This window comes from Sorex araneus, chromosome 3, assembly GCF_027595985.1.
Source record: "Sorex araneus isolate mSorAra2 chromosome 3, mSorAra2.pri, whole genome shotgun sequence".
NCBI classification, from domain to species: Eukaryota; Metazoa; Chordata; class Mammalia; order Eulipotyphla; family Soricidae; genus Sorex; species Sorex araneus.
In genome coordinates, this window is record NC_073304.1 from 78028105 (window position 1) to 78052366 (window position 24262).

The 24262-nt window shown below is 40.3% G+C and overlaps 2 protein-coding genes across 2 annotated transcripts; both read right to left on the minus strand.

Moving 5' to 3' along the window:
• Positions 1 to 1261: 1261 nt before the first annotated feature.
• On the minus strand, positions 1262 to 2200 carry LOC129403608 (olfactory receptor 4F3/4F16/4F29-like). Its single transcript, XM_055132934.1, has one exon. The coding sequence runs from the start codon at positions 2198 to 2200 to the stop codon at positions 1262 to 1264; it is 939 nt and encodes a 312-aa protein (XP_054988909.1).
• A 16250-nt stretch (positions 2201 to 18450) lies between these two features.
• LOC101545414 (olfactory receptor 4F3/4F16/4F29-like) lies at positions 18451 to 19389 on the minus strand. The gene has a single exon (XM_004609751.2). It carries the CDS (start codon positions 19387 to 19389, stop codon positions 18451 to 18453), a length of 939 nt encoding a protein of 312 aa, XP_004609808.2.
• Positions 19390 to 24262: the final 4873 nt, after the last annotated feature.

A 24262-nucleotide genomic window follows, 5' to 3' on the forward strand; every position in this document is an offset into this window, starting at 1 on the left:
TCCAGACATAATCTCTTGAAAATTCTGATATGTGGGTTTTGTGACTGAAATCTCCAGGTTTTGTTGGAGTTGAGATGGGCTACCTTCCCCCACTTCCCAATACTCATGGAAGCACTGGCCTGGAGTGCTTGAGAAGGGAGCAGGCATCATTCCTCCACCTGCCCACTATGAATCCCGGTGGCCGCAAACGTCCAAAGCCCAATGAAAAGCCCAGGTATGCAGGACCAGTGACTGCAAACTCCAGGTCTCAAGGGCTCAGAGACTGGCCGGTCCCTCCCATCTCGCCACCTCTACAGGGTCCTGGCTATCACACAAACTGCCTCGGGTACGATTTAATCGCATAAACGGCCTTGATCCAGAGGCTCACAAATGAATCTCGGAACTGAGCAGCTCACTGTTGAGATGCCTCCTGATGCTAATTCTTTAAAATTTTAGAATTCTGGGAGCATGTGGCCACTGACCCTCAGGCTATTCATAACAAGCAATACAAAATAAAAAATAAAGGCTTAAGTGGTGATGGAAAAATTATAAATAAGTGGTGGAAAGGTGTAATAGTAGTGGCATTGGTGTTGAAATATTTAATATAATCACTGATTGTAAATAACTTTATGAAAATTAAATTTTAATAAATAAATAAAACATATAAGTAGGGATTACGTAGCACTTTAATGTCATATTTTTATGTTCATCGATTTTGTTGATTTACTAAGATCATACTATATGATTAATAATTCTCAATTATACAATTTCAAGATTTCTTGCCATAATAGAAGTTAAGCTGATTAAAATTCTTATTATGGGTTGCTGGAACTGTATCAGAGGTAGCAGTAAAAAATTGTTTACTACTGGTGGAGGGACAGTGTTGGATCATGGTATGACTGAAACCCAATCTTCCACAGTTTTATAACTGGATTTAATGGTGATTAAACTTAAAATAAATTAGCTATCCAATAATAGGATTTGTATTTGTTTATCAAGAGTAGAAGGTTATGCTTATATTAAGAAAAAATAGAATCCTAGATTGTGTAACTTTAATAACTATTTCACATAAATGCTATTCCTTAGGAATGGAAACCCAAGATTATCATAATCAATTTATGTACATAATAAACTTTTTTCCAAAAAGGAATATCCTCAAAATGGAACCATCATCAGTGTATATAATCAAGTTAAGGTAAACAAAGAAAATCTTATCACTGAGTTTGACATTCAGCAATAAATAGTATTCCTCTGCAAGGGATTTTCTTAATTCAGACATCACTTAAGATATCTTCCTATAGTTTATTAGCTGTCTACATACTCTTTTCATTGCCACCTTCATTTCTTGATTCCTGAATGTGTAAATGAGTGGATTTAGAAAAGGAGTGAGAACTGCATCAAAGATGGCCAGATACTTATCTAGATGAATGGAAGGAGATGGCCATGCATAAAAAAAAATCAGGGGACCAAAGAACAAGACTACCACTGTGATGTGAGCTGAGAGTGTGGACAGAGCCTTGGATGACCCAGTTGAAGAATGTTTCTGAACAGTGAGAATAATGATGATATAGGAAATGATTAGTACAATGAAGGAGCCCACAGAAATGAATCCACTGTTGGCTGTGACCATGAACTCTAGCTGGTGGGTGTCTCTGCAGGCAAGTTTGATGAACCGAGGAAGGTCACAGTAAAAGCTGTCCAACACATTAGGACCACAGAAGGGTAAGTTTATCACAAAGACCAATTGAATCAAGGAGTGGATAAAGCCAATTATCCAGGCACTCACTACAAAGAAGATGCACACTTTTGGGCTCATGATGGTCAGATAGTAGAGAGGTTTACATATGGCAACATATCTGTCAAAAGCCATGGCAATGAGTAGCACCATTTCCACACTACCAATGACATGGATGAAGAATATTTGAGTAATGCAGCCACTGAAGGAGATGACTTTTCGCTTTCTGAAAAGGTCATAAATCATCCTAGGAGAAGTGACAGAAGAAACACCCAGGTCGATGAATGAGAGGTTGGCTAACAGGAAGTACATGGGAGAGTGTAAATGAGAGTCAAAAATCACAGTGATCATAATAAGTGAGTTTCCCATCATGCTTCCCACATAAATCATGGATGAGAACACGAAGATAAGAAGCTGGATCTCCCAGGAATTGGTGAGTCCCAGGAATACAAATTCTGTCACCACAGAGTAATTTGTTCCATCCATTATTGGTTTGTAAGCTTTGCTACCTGAAGGAAGAAATTAGACAAATGTAAATTATAGTGATCATGTTAATAAATTAAAAGGAAGAGAACAAAGGTGATAAATCCTATTTTCACTTTAGCATTAAAACTGGCCTTTAGAGCTACATAGCCTCTGAAATGCAATCACCAGAAAATTGGTATCTGTGAAAACTGCTCTGTCACCACGTTATTTCATTATTAATACCCTGCTCTTTCCATTTAAGAAAGATATTTTGATGTAATTCAGAAATACAAGATTTGTCTCTATGAGTAATAAGATTTCAGCCCAAAATTCCTTTGACTTTAGGGCCTGGGATTAGTTACATTTATCATTTTTCATCTATTCTATCCACTGCCAAGCCTTCAAGATTTATACTGGCAAGCAAATTCTTCCCATTCCTACTTCTATAATATATTGACCATCAGAATATATTAATATTAACCATTCATGTGACATCCTGTTTTTCATTACTAACATTCATTTTATTGTCCTTTATATTTTGAAATGTGGAGTACAGTTCTAAATTACCAAGTAGATTTCAGACTTTTTTTGGCTTTTACCTTTTGGCTTTTAGCTCTTATGCCACACCCAGTCGGTTTCAGGGCTTACTCCTGACTCTGCATGCAAAAATCAATCCTGGCAGTGCTTGGGGGACCATATGCTAGGCCAGGAGTCAAATCAGAGTTGGCTGCATGCAAGGCAAATGTCCTACATGCTATACTATCACTCTGGCCCTGACTATAAGCCTCTTTAAGGAAGGGATTATGCCGTCCACATTTTGATTCCCTGGGGTAATGAAGAAGTCCACAAAGAGGTGTGGATCTAGGAAATCTCTGTGAGCAGTTTGTACCACAAATTGAAAGTACTTATTAAATATCTCTAACAATTTTATATCAAAGGCCAAGTGTATAAATTTGCATTTATTAAGTTATCAGAGTCTCTTGCCCCCGTGCCTGGTTGTCTTCACTGGGGCCTCTCGGAAGGGGGTGGGTTTAGTTTCCCTCCCCACACCGAGCAGAGCCTGGGCAGTAGAAGTTCTCCAGAGCCCAGCCATAGCCATGCTTATGGCCACTCTCCACACGCTGAGACAAGCCTCACGCATGAAAGAACTGGCAGGAGAACCCAGGTGTGCGTGACCCGGGAAGGAGATCTCTAATCCTGCTCAGATCAGGACTAGGCCTCCTCCACCCAGATCCCCCATTTTCCAATAGCTTGGCAGCCACACCCACAAACTGCCCCTGGCACCGTGTAATCCCATCAACAGCCAAGATCCAGAGACTATAAAACAAAACTCCCAGCCTGTGCGACCTCTTATAGCCTGGCTCTCCCTCTCAGAGAACCTGGCAAGGTACTGAGAGCATCCTGCCCACATAGCAGAGCCTGGCAAGCTCTCCGTGGTGTATTCGATATGCCAAATACAGTAACAATGATGGGTCTCATTCCCTGACCCTCAAAGAGCCTCCAATGGGGCACCACTGGGAAGAACGAGTGAAGAGAGGCTGCTAAAATCTCAGGGCATGGACAAATGGAGATGTTACGGGTACCTGCTCGAGCAAATTGATGATCAATGGGATGACCGTAATATAGTGATACAGCGATTAAATTATGAAATAAATTAATAGAAGGAAGTCTGGTTCTTCACAAGAATATAATATGAGAATCAGTATCCCAAAGCCTCTAGCACATAATCTGAGGAGTTTAAAACTATAAAGAGCACCAGAAATACAGTGGAGAATATTTTGTTCAAACCTCTAAGCAAGAATTTTTCAGATTATTTTGTTATTTTAGTTTTAGAAAAAATATATAGCGTAATGGAAAGGAAATGAACTTTGGATTCATAAAATCAAGGTCTATACCATAATTCAGCCACTGGTAAAATGATGTCAGAGAGCCTAATTCTTTTGGAGGGGAGCAGTGTGGGCCACACCAAGCAGTACTCAAGACTTATTTCTTGCAGGAATCAAACATGGGTCAAGGTAAACACCTCATCTTAACCCCTGTAATATCCATCAAACCCAAAGTTAAACTCTTAAATCAGTTTTTGAACTTATAAAACTGCAATACATAATTTAAAAATTAAATTAAATACATGATCACGATCACACAATCCCATTAATCATCGATTTCTCGAGCGGGCTCAGTAACCTCTCAATTTGTTCTTTTCCTGAGATCTTAGAAGTCTTTCTCTTCTCCGCCCTCCCAAGGATGTCTCAATGGAGGCTCTTTCAGGGTCAGGGAATGAGATCCAGCTTGTTACTGGATTTAGCATATGGATACACGATGGGAAGCTTACAAGGATGTCCCATGTGGGCAGGAAACTCTCAGAAGCTTGCCAGATTCTCCCAGAGGGAGAAGTAGGCTATATGATATCTGGGAGCTTACTTTTAAGTCTCTGGATGTTGGCCGTTGATGGGATTACACGCACCTGGGTTCCTCTGCGGGTACCTTCATACGTGAGGCATGTCTGAACATGTGGAAAGGGGCCTTGAGCATGGCTGTAACTTGGTTCCGGTGGTCTTCAGCCACTGACAGCTCTGCTCGGGGTGGGGAGGGAAGCTGGAGTCAATCCTCTCTAAGGGGCCCTGGGGAAGACAGCCAGGCATGCGGGCAAGAGACTCTCTGAAATTAAATTAATTTCAAAAACACCTGCAATACAAATTCCTCAGAGTAAATTATATGGTAAAATAAACTACGTTTTATCATTATGTAATCATTGTGTATTCAATATGTTAATGTTTAATAAGTTCTCATTTTAAATCTTGGTGGTGGGGCCGGAACGATAGTACAGTGGGTAGGGCAGAACCTTGCATGCGGCTGACCTGGGTTCGATCCCCGGCATCCCATATAGTCGCCCAAGCACCACCAGGAGTAATTCCTGAGTTCAAAGCAAGGAGTATCCTCTGAGAATCTGGGTGTGACCCAAAAAGAAAAAAGAAGGGAGGCAGTTAAATCTTGGTGGTTTGGGTCAAAATGGTGGCGACGCGGTAGTGAGTGCCAGAGCTGACAAAGGGACAAAAGCTCTCAGAACTCTAAACAGCTGATGAGTTCATAAAATTTCTGCATGAGTGAATGTGGGTATTCTTGGATATTGGATATTCTGTCTCAGGAAAAATGCCATTATAAGAAATTAGCCAGTCACCACGGAGTTGAACTCATGAAGATGGCCAGCCCTAAAGCTCTCAGTGCCATGGGCAGAAGCAGAGTCTGAATAAGGTTCTTTGGGTCCAACTCAGCATCACCCTGGAGCACAGGTCCAGGAGTTCAGGGACACCCCAAGTAACCACCATGGGGCCCCAGTAACCCACTGCCCACGGGGCAGCACTACTGCCATTTTTTCCCCATACTAGGCTATGCAGTTTGCAACATAGCATGATGGAAAATCTCCCTGAGCACCAACTGTCTAGAGATCCAGGATGGGGGCATACGCCCCTGGTCAGGCTCTGCTGGACTGGTGGTTGCAGCCACCCAAAGTGCCCAGACCATGAATCGTAGCAGCCCTGGTCCAGGTCCTGGCCCCTGCAGGGGGTGCTGCTGTCATCACCACTGGGGATCAGGGGGCACAGAAGAACCAGCAGGTCAACTGGTGCTATTCAGCGAATGTTTCAGCAGCCTAATGGTGCTTTCAGACTTTCTTAAACCCCAAAAGTGCCACTGTGGCTTTGGCCACAGTCCAACAATTCAGAACTAAGTTTTCAAAAAAATTAAACCACTGAGAGTTAGGTATGTGGAAGGCATGCCCAAAGATCACCTCTGGCTCAGCCATATGAGCTCATTCACTGGGCTTGCTTCAGAAAACCATGAATAAATCTCAAAAGGAATCAAAAGTCACAGTTAATCTTAGACCCACTCAAGACTGAACAAACCTGGAATGTATCAGAGGGGGGCAGGTTAGCCCAGTGCCTGCTCAAAGAGCCCCAAGTAGCCACTCATTTCCACAATCCAAAATCACCACTATAACCCTGGCCAGACTCCACCAGATGCCCTGGTAGTCACATCCGCTCCATAACTTCCACCCAGTTTCTAATAAAGCTACTCCAGCTGTATATTCCTGGTAAAATGCTAAATATCGTGAATAATTACAGTGATCTCTTAGTTCCTGTATTCAAACCATAATGTCCAAAATGAAAAAGAGAGAGAGAAAGAAGAAAAGTGCCTACCACAGAGGCAGGTGGCGAGGTGGGATAGGTGGGTGGGGACGGAAACAGGAGATATTAGTGATGGGAAATATACACTGGTGGAGAGATGGGGGTTGGAATATTGTATGACTGAAACCAAATCATGAATAGTTTTGTGATGGTATGTGTCACAGTGATTCCTTTAAAAATAAATAAATAAATAAATGCTAATTTTATTTTCTTTCACTTTTTTCATAGTAGTGTTTAATACATAAAAACAAATTAATTAGAAAATAAAATTGCTAGTTGGTATTGGATCAGGAATGTGGCTAGGTAGTACAGCACTTTCCTTGAATGTGTGAGGCTCTGAATTTTGGTCAGGAAGGAAGGAAGGAAGGAAGGAAGGAAGGAAGGAAGGAAGGAAGGAAGGAAGGAAGGAAGGAAGGAAGGAAGGAAGGAAGGAAGGAAGGAAGGAAGGAAGGAAGGGAGGGAGGGAGGGAGGGAGGGAGGGAGGGAGGGAGGGAGGGAGGGAGGGAGGGAGGGAAGGAAGGAGGGAAGGAAGGAAGGAAGGAAGGAAGGAAGGAAGGAAGGAAGGAAGGAAGGAAGGAAGGAAGGAAGGAAGGAAGGAGGGAGGGAAGGAGGAAGGAGGGAAGGAAGGAAGGAAGGAAGGAAGGAAGGAAGGAAGGAAGGAAGGAAGGAAGGAAGGAAGGAAGGAAGGAAGGAAGGAAGGAGGGAGGGAAGGAGGGAAGGAAGGAAGGAAGGAAGGAAGGAAGGAAGGAAGGAAGGAAGGAAGGAAGGAAGGAAGGAAGGAAGGAAGGAAGGAAGGAAGGAAGGAAGGAGGGAAGGAGGGAGGGAGGGAGGCAGGGAGGGAGGGAGGGAGGGAGGAGGGGAGGAGGAGGGGAGGAGGGAAGGAAGGGAGGAAGGAAGGAAAGAGGGAAGGAAGGAGGGAAGGAAGGAGGGGAGGAAGGAAGGAAGGGAGGGAGGGAGGGACAGAAGGAGGGAGGGAAGGAGGGAGGGACGGAGGGACGGAGGATGCGAGGGAGGATGCGAGGGAGGGAGGAAATTGTGATCAGCAGAGACCATAAAAATTCCTTAATTAGAGGTGAGAAAGATGGTATGGGATTGAGGTCCTTCTGCCTTGGATGCTGTTTGCCTAGGTTTGATCTTTGGCACGGTATAAGGTTCCCTAAAAAAGAATAGTCCCTGAGAACCACTGGGTGGAGCCAAAAAAAAGGGGGAACAATGCCTGTTATTTTTTCTAAAAGCTATTTTAATAATTATCTTATACATTAATAAAATATAAAAACATTCATATTCTAATCATAAAAATATATTATGTAAATATATTTGCTCTAAGAAAGTTTTTTTTCTTTAGAATAAAAACTAACATTTGACAATTATAAACAAATATTTGACAAGGAAGCCACAAATCCTAATGAAGAAAGAATGCTCTGTTTAACCATATTGGGGAAACGACTCAATGGACTGCAGCGCATGCTTTGCGTGTACCAGCAATGCATCCTCACCCAAATACAACCGGGTATGTTCCCAAAAACAACCTGCGAAGGGAATGGCTTACTTGTAGAAAACTTGTCTAGTTTGTGTGAGATGCTGGATGACCAGCACAACTTTTAAAAAGAAATGATGTGAGAAAAACCAGAGAAACATGCAGAACAAGGCAACTGAACTTTTATCTCATACCACTCGTAAAAATCAACTGGAAATAGATCAAAAGCTTAAAAACAAAACCTCATAACATAAATTCCTTAAAGAAAATTCAGGCAAGTTCATCAATAACGACCTAGGCTGTAAGAAGTCCTTTAATGGATAAATGGACTTTTAGACACACACACACACACACACACACACACACGCACGCACACACACACACACACTACAATGTACTATTATTCAGCCATGAAAAAAAGATACCTTGCCTTATGCAATAGCATGGATGGACCATAAACACATGCTGAGTAAGATAAATCGAATAAAGTCAAGCACTTTATATCACTCATAGGTCAAATCTAAGAATTTCAAGCCTGTTTAAAAAAAAAAGCAAGAATAAATAAGTCATGAACAAGGAATGGATGGGGTGGTTAGGGTTGGATGTGTTTAAGGGCACAAACTTATGAGTAACAAATAGATCATAGAGGTCTAATGCACAAAATAATTTTTAAAAAAACATGATGTACCATACTGCTATCGTATAAATATTTTTTTCAGCAATTATATTAAATGATACAATATTAAAATGTATCAAAATAGCATGTTGCACTAACAAAATACAACATGGCAAGTTTATCAAATAAAAATATTACATAAATGGGTCAAATAGAGAATACACATTAGCCATTCACCTCCTCTTTTAATTGATTAGACGGTGCAGATGTGGGGCCAGAGAGAGTGGATATTGGGTAGGACACTTGTCTTAAATGTGGTTGACCTAGGTTCGATCTCCAGCATCCCATATGGTCCCCCAGATGGTAACCCCAGCATGGCCTGAAGTGCTTCCTGAGAGCAGAGCCAAGAGTAACCCCTGAGCATTGCTGAGTGTGGCCAAAATAAAAATAACAACAGCAAAAAGAAGTGAAATAACAAATCATTTCAGAGACATCAATAGCTTTCTGTCCTAGGAAAAATCTACTCAGTACTATACTGGCTTTTCAATTAACAGACAGTCTTGCTTCAATTAATACCTAATTGATCATGGCCTGTGACCACTTTGTGGCTCAAACTAGTTGCTCTTGCTGGCACCTTTAGAGAAATTACACTCAAATTGTAATTGTCTAAAAAATGCAATCCCTCTTACTTATTATGGATTTTGCTAGAAGCTTTCCATCCAATTCACAGAAGAAAGAGCAGAGAGCTCAAACTGAACAAATCTTATATTAAACATAAGCATTTGGGAGATAACCCAGCATAATCACAGTTTAAAGGTGTTGAACAGGAGCTGTCATTGATATTTGCATAAAACTTCTAGAGAAACTTTAAAATGAAGGTGTTCTGAAAGCATCTTATAGATGAGCTATGATTTGAAATAACTTTTCCTAAACATACTAGTTTTACACAGAACTTTTTAGCTACTTAAGTATCTATGACCAGAAACACAAGTTCTAACCCAGGTGGACCCTGTGAAAGGCAAATGCCCTTTACACCCTCATGTATGCTTTTTAAATATATTTAAAGTAGACATTCTCTTTTATGAAGGGAAATTTCAATCTTCAAAGTAATTTATATGCAATGTTCAAGGCCATGAGTAAAAACAGATGTCAGGCTTTCATTTATTAATTTAATTTTGCAATAGAAACTTAGTCGGTCTAGAGAGATAGTATAGTGGGCATTTGCCTTTGCCTGTAGCTGACCGGGTTTAATCTCCAGCACCCCATATAGTTCCCCAAGCACTGCTAGAAGTAATGCTTGAGCACAGAGACAGGAATAACCCCTGTGTATGCCAAGGTGTGGCCCAGGCACCAAAAAATTAAAATTAAAAATATTATTTAAAAACTATTTAGTGAATGGACAAAATCACGATTTCTTTGTGGTACTTATTTAAAAATGTCATTTATTACTTTTTAATATTCTCCTGACTGAAGAGATTTGTAACTTCCTTAAAGTTGAAATCAAAATTGTCTTGTTATCCAATGTTTCCCAAAACTTAGAATCAGACCAATTATAAAGGGATATTAAAATATTTCAAGGGATTAATATTTGCTGAGAGAAGAGGATGTATTTGATTTATCTACGAATGCCTAGAAACATATAAATTATATCAAAGAAATTTGGTAGTTCCTATGTGATAGAAAAATGAAGAAATGAGGAACTTTAAAGGTTAAAAAATCTGAAAGAGATGAAATAATTAAGGAAATATGCATTTAGTGACAAAACAGTAAAGGAGAAAGTTCATTTTAAAAGATAATTTGCAAGGCATTAGTTCAATTACTTTCTTCATACAGTCTCCAAACATTCTATTACTGTAAATTGTGATATCATATTTCCAAATATTTCTAAGTCCTAAGACACTTGGAAGCATTTCTTAATAAGCTTACCTTCTTGGTTATGCAGATATAACTAAGTTTACTGGCACTGAAATCTATAGCAGCTACCTGAGAACTGTGAATTTTTTTTCCGATTTTTGGGTCACACACAGAATTGCACACGGTTACTCCTGGCTTATGCACACCGGAATTACTCCTGGCAGTGCTCTCGGGGGACCATATGGGATGGTGGGAATCAAACTCAAGTCAGCTGCATGCAAGGCAAACGCCCAACCTGCTCTGCTATCACTCCAACCCAGAGACTCTGAATTTTAAGAAAACTGAGATTAAAACACAATGAAATATAAATGTGAAGCCTAAATGTAATCAAAGGACATTACTATAGCAATTCAGATATGAGAATATAGGAATTGGAACATTTGGGCCAACAAAGGTTTTGGAGGGGTCATACCTAGCGATGATCAGGGGTTACTCCTGGCTCAGGAATTACATCTGGTGATGCTCAGGAGACCATATGGGATGCTGGGGATCAAACCCAGGTTGACGCTGTGAAAGACAATTGCCCTATCTGCTGTACTTTCACTCTGCTCCCACCACCCCCGCCAAAACACAATTTTAAAATCACTTGAGATAGGATCCAATTTTAAATCTCAGCTCAGAGCAAGCATCAAGAGATTTCTACATCAAGGCACAAGAATATCATGTCTACTCACCTAGAAGTCTTCCCAGCGGAGAAACTTGAACATGAAGGTGTTCTGAAAGCATCTTATAGATTAGCTATGATTTGAAATAACTTTTCCTAAACATACTAGTTTTACACAGAACTTTTTAGCTACTTAAGTATCTATGACTAGAAGCACAAGTTCCAAACACAGTAATGATCATTCTATTCCCTTTACCCACTGTAGCAGTGCAGCAAGGTAGCACTGTTGTCATGTTGTTCATTCGTTTGCTCAGTGAGCACCAGTTATGTCTCCATTGTGAGACTTGCTGTTACTGTTTTTGGCACATCGAATTCGCCACAGGGAGCTTGCCAGGCTCTGCCCTGCGGGCGGGATACTCTTGGTAGCTTTCCGGGCTCTCCAATAGGAACAGAAGAATCTAACCGGGGTTCGGCCACGTGCAAGGCAAACGCCCTACTTTCTGTGCTATTACTCCTTTAACCATATAGAATAAATTAATTCTCCAAATATGTCCCAAATATCTAATCTTTTACAGGTGAAGAAAATATCATTCTAATAATAGTGATCAAGTTGAAATAAACCTAATTGAAAACTGATCTTAAACCTTGATCCTTACAAGTTTTCCCTCAGTCTAAAAGCATTGAACTGATCTCTCCCTTAACTGAAACTCTTGGCATTATCCTTCTCAAATTGCCACAACCCTTTTACATAGCAAGTCAAATTCTGCTTTCTCTGATAAAAGACAGAGTGTTACCTTTGTGGAACTGTGAACACCATAAATAACAATTCTGTGTTCTCTTCAAATGAACCTTTAGATACTAACTGTAACAAACAAAGTCACTCTAACTTTCTGCTTATAAGATTTAACTCAGTACATTTTGTATTTCCTCTTAGAGTCTAGTTCTCACTTATTCCCATATGTCTATTTGACAAACTTCCTCAATCTCTTTTTCACTCTTCTTATGGCTTATACATAAAATTGATGTTAAAACAATAAATGAAAAAATGGCATAGAACTTCAAAAATTAATTTATATGAATTGCACTTATTGGCACTGTCTAAAAGAAATATGTAAAAAAATTAAACAAATGTGTAGTATTGATCTTACAATTTAGTTAATGGCAGAATAATTTTCTTGCACGATTGAGGCTTTGGGTTGGTTTATTTACAGTCCATTATAAATACAGACTAGTATTTTTTAAAAAAGTTGAAATACTTGAGCTTAAAATTTTTAAGGTGTAGTACTTTGCATTTTTCATTGAATTCATCTTGTCATATGGATACAAATTTTATATGCTATTTTGTGTTGAAAAATAAACTTATCATGGTTTACAATCTCAAATAAATAAACAAAAATAAATGAAATCTAACCTATATAAGAGACCAGAAATCTATTCTAGTATCCATGAAGTTTCATGTGCTATTTTGTTTCTAAACTTTAATATATATTTTAATAACATTATGTTTGGAATTGCTTATTTGGTTGTTTAATTTATGGTCTCCACTGTTTTATATTTCTACCTAGTTGTCTGTGAAACTCTTTTCACTTTGAAATAACCCCCACATGTTCCTAATACAGTTACGTGCCTTTTCATAGAAGATGATTAGTTCATGCTCACCTTTTAAGAAACCTAATGGGGACAAAAATACAATTACCCTTTTAAATTTCTTTCATGAAGACTAGTATCCAAAACCAGGGAAAACAAGGTCTAGGAGAACTTCTCAATGCTTGGAATCTATCATATGTGTGTGTAAGGCAGAGGACAGGTAATATAGAGAAGTATAGCTGGAAATTATCATGTTGAACAAGAACTGAGTGTTAAAAGTAGATAAAGTTATATGCACAATAACCTTTCAGTTGCTGTATTGTAAATCACAATGCCCAAATGGAAAGAAGAAGAAAAGGAGAAGAAGAAGAAGAAGAAGGAGAAGAAGAAGAAGAAGAAGAAGAAGAAGAAGAAGAAGAAGAAGAAGAAGAAGAAGAAGAAGAAGAAGAAGAAGAAGAAGAAGAAGAAGAAGAAGAAGAAGGAGGAGGAGGAGGAGGAGGAGGAGGAGGAGGAGGAGGAGAAGAAGAAGAAGAAGAAGAAGAAAGAAGAGGAGGAGAAGAAGAAGAGGAGGAGGAGGAAGAGGAAGAGGAAGAAGAAGAAGAAGAAGAAGAAGAAGAAGAAGAAGAAGAAGAAGAAGAAGAAGAAGAAGAAGAAGAAGAAGAAGAAGAAGAAGAAGAAGAAGAAGAAGAAGAAGGAGAAGGAGAAGGAGAAGGAAAAAGAAGAGGAGAAGGAGAAGGAAAAAGAAGAGGAGGAGAAGGAGAAGGAAAAAGAAGAGGAGAAGGAGAAGGGAAAAGAAGAGGAGGAGAAGAAGAAGAAGGAGAAGGAGAAGAAGGAGAAGGAGAAGAAAAAGAGGAGGAAGAGGTGAAGAAGGAGAAAGAGAAAGAGAAGAAGAAGGAGGAGGAGGAGAAGGAGGAGGAAGAGAAAGAGAAGAAGGAGGAGGAGGAGGAGAAGGAGGTGGAGAGGGAGAAGAAGAAAAAAAAGAAAAATTAGAAAAAGAAGGAGGAGCAAGAGGAAAGGCTGGATGGGAATTGGGATAATGGGAAGGAAACAGGGGACAGTGGAGCTGGAAAATATACACTTGTGGAGGGATGGGTATTAGAACACTGGTGGACTGAAACCTAATCAGCAACAACTTTGTAAGTGTTTATCTCAAAATAATTCAATTTAAAAAAAAAACACTTAATTCTTTGTCATGAGTTATCCATTATTTCTTGCGATATATCAAGTTACAGTGACAATTTATTTTCAGCCCTAGACAGAGATTAAATGCAACCTATGCTGATTCTAAAATATTACAAAATTATTTGAAGTTATGTCTTTTACATTATCCTAGACTCAATGTATTTCTAGCCAAAAGTCAAGGTCAGTAGCTTCATCCAATGTGGCAACACAATTTGTCACAATTATTTCTTAATATTATTCAATGCCTTATCCAAGATATTGTCTACTTTACTTTAGAATAGCATTCAATCATTTGAGGATATGATTCATTCATAGCAATGTCAAAAACGAATTCAGAAACTAAAGTTTTTTACACTGTTAATTTTAATCCTCCCATTTTACCTGTTAAAAGAGAAGAGCTTCTTCAAGGAGTCATATTTTTTATGTTCTCCAACACAAAGTACCATATAAAATCTTTCCATAAGAAAAAAACTAAGCTAATTATAGCTCAAAGACAATGACCAAGTGATACAGCAAAAACATGATGGTTTAGGAGAAGTTCATGAATCAGGGGACTTTGTCCCTAGAGAACTATTTGTCTTGACCAGAGCAACCAAAGGACCTGAAAATTCATAATAAAACACTAGAGAGGAGGAAGAAAATAAACAAATAATTTAATTTTATATCTTTGGGCTATTTATTGAACATTTAATAAAATAATATTATCCACTAGAAACATTATCTCTAACAATAGGTATCAACTCAAAATAAAGATAATTATCTTGATCATCTCTAAAAGTTACAATGTGCTTAATGTTTGTTTGTATAGTTTAGATAGTAAACCAATAATAGACAATGCTTCATTTTTAAACAATAATATATTGTGAACTATGGATGTAAACAAAGATTAGCTAGCCTGTAATTAACTCCAATGATTAGAGCTTAAAAGTGATTTAGGGTTTGGGCCACAACAATGATACAGTTGGTAGGTTGCTTGCCTTGCAAACTCCCATTCCCCACCTCCCCATATGGTCCCCAGAGCCCATTAGCAGTGATTCCTGAGCTTGCACTGAGGCAGGAGTAAACCCTGAGCATAGCTGATAGTGGCATAAAAAATGTCTTATATGAATGAGGTACAAGGGAGATATTACAGGAGTTAAGGCACTATTCTTGCTTGCAGTTGATCTCTGGGTGACTCCTGGGAGTAGCTCCTGAGCACCATCATGTGAGGCTCCACAACCCGTAATTAATTAATTTATTAATTAAATTATAAAAGGTGGATGAAACAACTAAAACATATGTAAACTGATGATGAATTAAAGAATTATGATACATCTGTGAAAATTCCATAAGCCTACTGAAAAGTTCAAACACCATATAATTTTATTCTGCTTTCCTAAAGCAATATTACTATTCAATCTCCTTTGGGTGGTGGAGGGCAGCAACCAAAGTACTTTATTTGAAGAACTGGTTCATCAGTTGAAATTTTTGGAACAATTTATAAAAGAAGTAAAGGTAACCCCAATATACTTGGACTCCCTTGGGAATCTAGAGGATACCTAGAGCTATTGGAAACCAGTGTAAGGCTTAGCTCTCATTATCACTGATCCCAAATGTATACTTGTCAAAAAAATACTTTCTGTTCCAGATTTCAGGGCCCGTATATTGACTATGTGCTCCTCCAATTCTTTGATGGACTTCTCCTGCTCAACCAGGTCTCCTCAATACTCCTTAAACCAATGTAATGTAAAGCAAAGAATCAATTACTATTCATTTATAAGAAAGAAAAATTTAGTATCCCACACCAAAAAATAACCTACTTGTATCCAAACTAAGACAGAGCATTACCACTAATACACAATCAAAGCAGATGCTGCATCATAAACACACAACATTTAAAATTAGTTCCTTCTAAGGAAGGAGCTTGATGGTTCTACTCTCACGGCTTAGACTGTTGTCCGTAGCAAATTCTTACAAAACAAATACCAAACACTGTTTTCAGTGTTTGCCAACTGTGAAACTAAAACTTCTTGGTCTGGGAGTTAAATCAAAGGGCTTGGAGTGCAAGCTTTGCATATACTAAACCCTAGTTTGATTCCCAACAACATACGGATCTGTATGCCGCCCATGTGGACTGCCCCTCACCCACACATCCAGTATTGACAGCTGTGGCCATAGTGACCACGAGCACCCAAGCGCTGAAACTTCAGGCCCACACAGTCAAGAAGAATATCACTGGTTCCCTGAGAACTCTAAATAATTCTATTCAGGTTTTGCAGGTGGGGGGAGGGGACAGAGGTTATTGAATACCGTGAGATAGACCATTACAAAGCTGTTCATGACTGGATTCCAATCTTTCAGTTATACAACACCCATCACCCACCCGTTCACCAGTGTAACATTTCCTACCACCAGTGTTTCCCATTTCCTTCCCACCATCCTCCAAAACCCACCCAAACTTCTTTTTGGGGTGCAGAAGGTGGCTACGGAATAGTGTAAAGGCACCAAAAAGGCACCATCAGGAAGCCTGAAGGCACACGTGGACATTTGAAAAGCAGGAATTTCCTCTATAGTTACACTACAACATTGTATGAAATGAAACTCTGGATAACAAAATACCAAGTATAGTTTATTGTTGTGCGTATATGCATGTATGACCAAAGAGATTACACACTTTTTCAATTAGTGTTTCAGAGCAATGGAATTTTTAAACCATATGACAGTTTGCTTTAATTTTGTATATTTGTATTAGTCAAAAATAGTCAATTTATGCGGTGCATAATTCCTTACTTTCATTTTGCTAACCACGTGTTACAATCACTCACACATCCAAACTTGGGATGTATAGTTTCTTTATATGCTGTAGTTTGGCCTCATGCTTTCAGATTTGCTGGTTCTGCGATTCAGATATGTAGTTATGCACTACCTCTCCACTGCCAATTTGCCCAAGGTCCCTGCCCATTGCCCCTGTTACCTACTATTCTGATCTTCTTAGTTTCCCCTGAACTCCAAGGTTATTCACACAAAAGGTGAAGAAAGGGCAGTTAGATAGAGAAGGGATCACTATGACAATGATAAGTGGAATTGAGAAACAGTGACCAAAATACAGAAAGAGCCCACAGTATGGGAAAGAATATTTATCCAATACCCATCTGATAAGGGATTAATATCCAGGATATACAAGACACTACTAGAACTGTATCACTGTAGCTCTGTCACTGTGGCACTGTCATCCCATTGTTTACCGATTTGCTTGAGCAAGCACCAGTAACGTGCCCATTGTGAGACTTGTTGTTCCTGTTTTTGGCATAACAAATATGCCACGGGTAGCATGCCAGGCTCTGCCCTGCGAGTGGGATATTCTCGGTAGCTTGCCAGGCTCTCCAAGACAGACAGAGGAATCGAACCGAGGTCGGCTGCATGCAAGGCAAATGCCCTACCACTGTGCTATCGCTCCAGACATAATCTCTTGAAAATTCTGATATGTGGGTTTTGTGACTGAAATCTCCAGGTTTTGTTGGAGTTGAGATGGGCTACCTTTCCCCGCTTCCCAATACTCGTGGAAGCACTGGCCTGGAGTGCTTCAGAAGGGAGTAGGCATCATTCCTCCACCTGCCCACTATGAATCCCGGTGGCCGCAAACGTCCAAAGCCCAATGAAAAGCCCAGGTATGCAGGACCAGTGACTGCAAACTCCAGGTCTCAAGGGCTCAGGGACTGGCCGGTCCCTCCCATCTCGCCACCTCTACAGGGTCCTGGCTATCACACAAACTGCCTCGGGTATGATTTAATCGCATAAACGGCCATGATCCAGAGGCTCACAAATGAATCTCAGAACTGAGCAGCTCACTGCACAGATACCTCCAGATGCTAATTCTTTAAAATTTTAGAATTCTGGGAGCATGTGGCCACTGACATCTCAAGCTATTCATAACAAGCAATACAAATAAATTATCCAGCATCTGCCTGTTGGACAGACTTGAGTGGTGATGGGAAAATTAGAAATAAGTGGTAGAAAGCTATAATAGTAGTGGGATTGTTGTTGAAATATTTAATATAATCAGTGATTGTGAATAACTTTATGAAAATTAAATTTTTAATAAATAAAATAAAAGGTATAAGTTGAATTAAGTAGCACTTTAATGTCATATTTTTATGTTCATCGATTTTGTTGATTTACTAAGATCATACTATATGATTAATAATTCTCAATTATACAATTTCAAGATTTCTTGCCATAATAGAAGTTAAGCTGATTAAAATTCTGGGTGGCTGGAACTGTATCAGAGGTAGCAGTAAAAAATTGTTTACTACTGGTGGAGGGACAGTGTTGGATCATGGTATGACTGAAACCCAATCTTCCACAGTTTTATAACTGGATTTAATGGTGATTAAACTTAAAATAAATTAGCTATCCAATAATAGGATTTGTATTTGTTTATCAAGAGTAGAAGGTTATGCTTATATTAAGAAAAAATAGAATCCTAGACTGTGTAACTTTAATAACTATTTCACATAAATGCTATTCCTTAGGAATGGAAACCCAAGATTATCATAATCAATTTATGTACATAATAAACTTTTTTTCAAAAAGGAATATCCTCAAAATGGAACCATCATCAGTGTATATAATCAAGTTAAGGTAAACAAAGAAAATCTTATCACTGAGTTTGACATTCAGCAATAAATAGCATTCCTCTGCAAGGGATTTTCTTAATTCAGACATCACTTAAGATATCTTCCTATAGTTTATTAGCTGTCTACATACTCTTTTCATTGCCACCTTCATTTCTTGATTCCTGAATGTGTAAATGAGTGGATTTAGAAAAGGAGTGAGAACTGCATCAAAGATGGCCAGATACTTATCTAGATGAATGGAAGGAGATGGCCATGCATAAAAAAAAATCAGGGGACCAAAGAACAAGACTACCACTGTGATGTGAGCTGAGAGTGTGGACAGAGCCTTGGATGACCCAGTTGAAGAATGTTTCTGAACAGTGAGAATAATGATGATATAGGAAATGATTAGTACAATGAAGGAGCCCACAGAAATGAATCCACTGTTGGCTGTGACCATGAACTCTAGCTGGTGGGTGTCTTTGCAGGCAAGTTTGATGAACCGAGGAAGGTCACAGTAAAAGCTGTCCAACACATTAGGACCACAGAAGGGTAAGTTTATCACAAAGACCAATTGAATCAAGGAGTGGATAAAGCCAATTATCCAGGCACTCACTACAAAGATGATGCACATTTTTGGGCTCATGATGGGCAGATAGTAGAGAGGTTTACATATGGCAACATATCTGTCAAAAGCCATGGCAATGAGTAGCACCATTTCCACACTACCAATGACATGGATGAAGAATATTTGAGTAATGCAGCCACTGAAGGAGATGACTTTTCGCTTTCTGAAAAGGTCATAAATCATCCTAGGAGAAGTGACAGAAGAAACTCCCAGGTCGATGAATGAGAGGTTGGCTAACAGGAAGTACATGGGAGAGTGTAAATGAGAGTCAAAAATCACAGTGATCATAATAAGTGAGTTTCCCATCATGCTTCCTACATAAATCATGGATGAGAACACAAAGATAAGAAGCTGGATCTCCCAGGAATTGGTGAGTCCCAGGAATACAAATTCTGTCACCACAGAGTAATTTGTTCCATCCATTATTGGTTTGTAAGCTTTGCTACCTGAAGGAAGAAATTAGACAAATGTAAATTATAGTGATCATGTTAATAAATTAAAAGGAAGAGAACAAAGGTGATAAATCCTATTTTCACTTTAGCATTAAAACTGGCCTTTAGAGCTACATAGCCTCTGAAATGCAATCACCAGAAAATTGGTATCTGTCACATGAAAACTGCTCCGTCACCACGTTATTTCATTCTTAATACCCTGCTCTTTCCATTTAAGAAAGATATTTTGATGCAATTCAGAAATACAAGATTGTTCTCTATAATAATAAGATTTCAACCCAAAATTCCTTTGACTTTAGGTCCTGGGATTAGTTACTTTTATCATTTTTCATCTATTCTATCCACTGCCAAGCCTTCAAGATTTATACTGGCAAGCAAATTCTTCCCATTCCTACTTCTATAATATATTGACCATCAGAATATATTAATATTAACCATTCATGTGACATTCTGTTTTTCATTACTAACATTCATTTTATTGTCCTTTATATTTTCAAATGTGGAGTACGGTTCTCAATTACCAAGTAGATTTCAGACTTTTTTTTTTGGCTTTTAGCTTTTGACTTTTAGCTCTTATGCCACACCCAGTCCGTTTCAGGGCTTACTCCTGACTCTGCATGCAAAAATCAATCCTGGCAGTGCTTGGGGGACCATATGCTAGGCCAGGAGTCAAATCAGAGTTGGCTGCATGCAAGGCAAATGTCCTACATGCTATACTATCACTCTGGCCCTGACTATAAGCCTCTTTAAGGAAGGGATTATGCCATCTACATTTGATTCCCTGGGGTAATGAAGAAGAAGTTCACAGAGGTGTGGATCTAGGAAATCCCTGTGAGCAGTTTGTACCACAAATTGAAAGTACTTATAAATATCTCTAACAATTTTATATCAAAGACCAAGTGTATAAATTTGCATTTATTAAGTTATCAGAGTCTCTTGCCCCCATGCCTGGTTGTCTTCACTGGGGCCTCTCGGAAGGGGGTGGGTTTAGTTTCCCTCCCCACACTGAGCAGAGCCTGGGCAGTAGAAGTTCTCCAGAGCCCAGCCATAGCCATGCTTATGGCCACTCTCCACACGCTGAGACAAGCCTCACGTATGAAAGAACTGGCAGGAGAACCCAGGTGTGCGTGACCCGGGAAGGAGATCTCTATTCCTGCTCAGATCAGGACTAGGCCTCCTCCACCCAGATCCCCCATTTTCCAATAGCTTGGCAGCCACACCCACAAACTGCCCCTGGCACCGTGTAATCCCATCAACAGCCAAGATCCAGAGACTATAAAACAAAACTCCCAGCCTGGGCGACCTCTTATAGCCTGGCTCTCCCTCTCAGAGAACCTGGCAAGGTACTGAGAGCATCCTGCCCACATAGCAGAGCCTGGCAAGTTCTCCGTGGTGTATTCGATATGCCAAATACACTAACAATGATGGGTCTCATTCCCTGGCCCTCAAAGAGCCTCCAATGGGGCACCACTGGGAAGAACGAGTGAAGAGAGGCTGCTAAAATCTCAGGGCATGGACAAATGGAGATGTTACGGGTACCTGCTCGAGCAAATTGATGATCAATGGGATGACCGTAATATAGTGATACAGCAATTAAATTATGAAATAATAGAAGGAAGTCTGGTTCTTCACAAGAATATAATATGAGAATCAGCATCCCAAAGCCTCTAGCACATAATCTGAGGAGTTTAAAACTATAAAGAGCACCAGAAATACAGTGGAGAATATTTTGTTCAAACCTCTAAGCAAGAATTTTTCAGATTATTTTGTTATTTTAGTTTTAGAAAAAACATATAGCGTAATGGAATGGAAATGAACTTTGGATTCATAAAATCAAGGTCTATACCATAATTCGGCCACTGATAAAATGATGTCAGAGAGTCTAATTCTTTTGGAGGGGAGCAGTGTGGGCCACACCAAGCAGTAATTAAGACTTATTTCTTGCAGGAATCAAACATGGGTCAAGGTAAACACCTCATCTTAACCCCTGTAATATCCGTCAAACCCAAAGTTAAACTCTTAAATCAGTTTTTGAACTTATAAAACTGCAATACATAATTTAAAAATTAAATTAAATACATGATCACGATCACACAATCCCATTAATCGTCGATTTCTCGAGCAGGCTCAGTAACCTCTCAATTTGTTCTTTTCCTGAGATCTTAGAAGTCTTTCTCTTCTCCGCCCTCCCAAGGATGTCTCAATGGAGGCTCTTTCAGGGTCAGGGAATGAGATCCAGCTTGTTACTGGATTTAGCATATGGATACACGATGGGAAGCTTACAAGGATGTCCCATGTGGGCAGGAAACTCTCAGAAGCTTGACAGATTCTCCCAGAGGGAGAAGTAGGCTATATGATATCTGGGAGCTTACTTTTAAGTCTCTGGATGTTGGCCGTTGATGGGATTACACGCACCTGGGTTCCTCTGCGGGTACCTTCATACGTGAGGCATGTCCGAACATGTGGAGAGGGGCCTTGAGCATGGCTGTAACTTGGTTCCGGTGGTCTTCGGCCACTGACAGCTCTGCTCGGGGTGGGGAGGGAAGCTGGAGTCAATCCTCTCTAAGGGGCCCTGGGGAAGACAGCCAGGCATGCGGGCAAGAGACTCTCTGAAATTAAATTAATTTCAAAAACACCTGCAATACAAATTCCTCAGAGTAAATTATATGGTAAAATAAACTACGTTTTATCATTATGTAATCATTGTGTATTCAATATGTTAATGTTTAATAAGTTCTCATTTTAAATCTTGGTGGTGGGGCCGGAACGATAGTACAGTGGGTAGGGCAGAACCTTGCATGCGGCTGACCTGGGTTCGGTCCCCGGCATCCCATATAGTTGCCCAAGCACCACCAGGAGTAATTCCTGAGTTCAAAGCCAGGAGTATCCTCTGAGAATCTGGGTGTGACCCAAAAAGAAAAAAGAAGGGAGGCAGTTAAATCTTGGTGGTTTGGGTCAAAATGGTGGTGACGCGGTAGTGAGTGCCAGAGCTGACAAAGGGACAAAAGTTCTCAGAACTCTAAACAGCTGATGGGTTCATAAAATTTCTGCATGAGTGAATGTGGGTATTCTTGGATATTGGATATTCTGTCTCAGGAAAAATGCCATTATAAGAAATTAGCCAGTCACCACGGAGTTGAACTCATGAAGATGGCCAGCCCTAAAGCTCTCAGTGCTATGGGCAGAAGCAGAGTCTGAATAAGGTTCTTTGGGTCCAACTCAGCACCACCGGGGAGCACAGGTCCAGGAGTTGAGGGACACCCCAAGTAACCACCATGGGCCCCAGTAACCCACTGCCCACGGGGCAGCCCTACTGCCATTTTTTCCCCATACTAGGCTATGCAGTTTGCAACATAGCATGATGGAAAATCTCCCTGAGCACCAACTGTCTAGAGATCCAGAATGGGGGCATACGCCCCTGGTCAGGCTCTGCTGGACTGGTGGTTGCAGCCACCCAAAGTGCCCAGACCATGAATTGTAGCAGCCCTGGTCAGGGTCCTGGCCCCTGCAGGGGGTGCTGCTGCCATCACCACTGGGGATCAGGGGGCACAGAAGCACGAGCAGGTCAACTGGTGCTATTCAGCAAGTGTTTCAGCAGCCTGATGGTGCTTTCAGACTTTCTTGAACCCCAAACTTGTGACTGTGGCGTCCAACAAATCATAACTAAGTTTTCAAAAAAATTAAACCACTGAGAGTTAGGTATGTGGAAGGCATGCCCACAGATCACCTCTGGCTCAGCCATATGAGCTCATTCACTGGGCTTGCTTCAGAAAACCATGAATGAATCTCAAAAGGAATCAAAAGTCACAGTTAATCTTAGACCTACTCAAGACTGAACAAACCTGGAATGTATCAGAGGGGGGCAGGTTAGCCCAGTGCCTGCTCAAAGAGCCCCAAGTAGCCACTCACTTCCACAATCCAAAATCACCACCATAACCCTGGCCAGACTCCACCAGATGCCCTGGCAGTCACATCCGCTCCATAACTTCCACCCAGTTTCTAAAAAAGCTACTCCAGCTGTACATTCCTGGTAAAAATGCTAAATATCGTGAATAATTACAGTGATCTCTTAGTTCCTGTATTCAAACCATAATGTCCAAAATGAAAAAGAGAGAGAGAAAGAAGAAAAGTGCCTACCACAGAGGCAGGTGGCGAGGTGGGATAGGTGGATGGGGACGGAAACAGGAGATATTAGTGATGGGAAATATACACTGGTGGAGAGATGGAGGTTGGAATGTTGTATGACTGAAACCAAATCATGAATAGTTTTGTGATGGTATGTGTCACAGTGATTCCTTTAAAAATAAATAAATAAATACTAATTTTATTTTCTTTCACTTTTTTCATAGTAGTGTTTAATACATAAAAACAAATTAATTAGAAAATAAAATTGCTAGTTGGTATTGGATCAGGAATGTGGCTAGGTAGTACAGCACTTTCCTTGAATGTGTGAGGCTCTGAATTTGGTCAGGAAGGAAGGAAGGAAGGAAGGAAGGAAGGAAGGAAGGAAGGAAGGAAGGAAGGAAGGAAGGAAGGAAGGAAGGAAGGAAGGAAGGAAGGAAGGGAGGGAGGGAGGAGGGAGAGAGGGAGGGAGGGAGGGAAGGAAGGAGGGAGGGAGGGAAGAAAGGAGGGAGGGAGGGAAGGAGGGAGGGAGGGAGGGAGGAAGGAAGGAAGGAAGGAAGGAAGGAAGGAAGGAAGGAAGGAAGGAAGGAAGGAAGGAAGGAAGGAAGGAAGGAAGGAAGGAAGGAAGGAAGGAAGGAGGGAGGGACGGAGGGAGGGAGGGAGGGAAGGAAGGAAGGAAGGAAGGAAGGAGGGGAGGAGGAGGGGAGGAGTGAAGGAAGGGA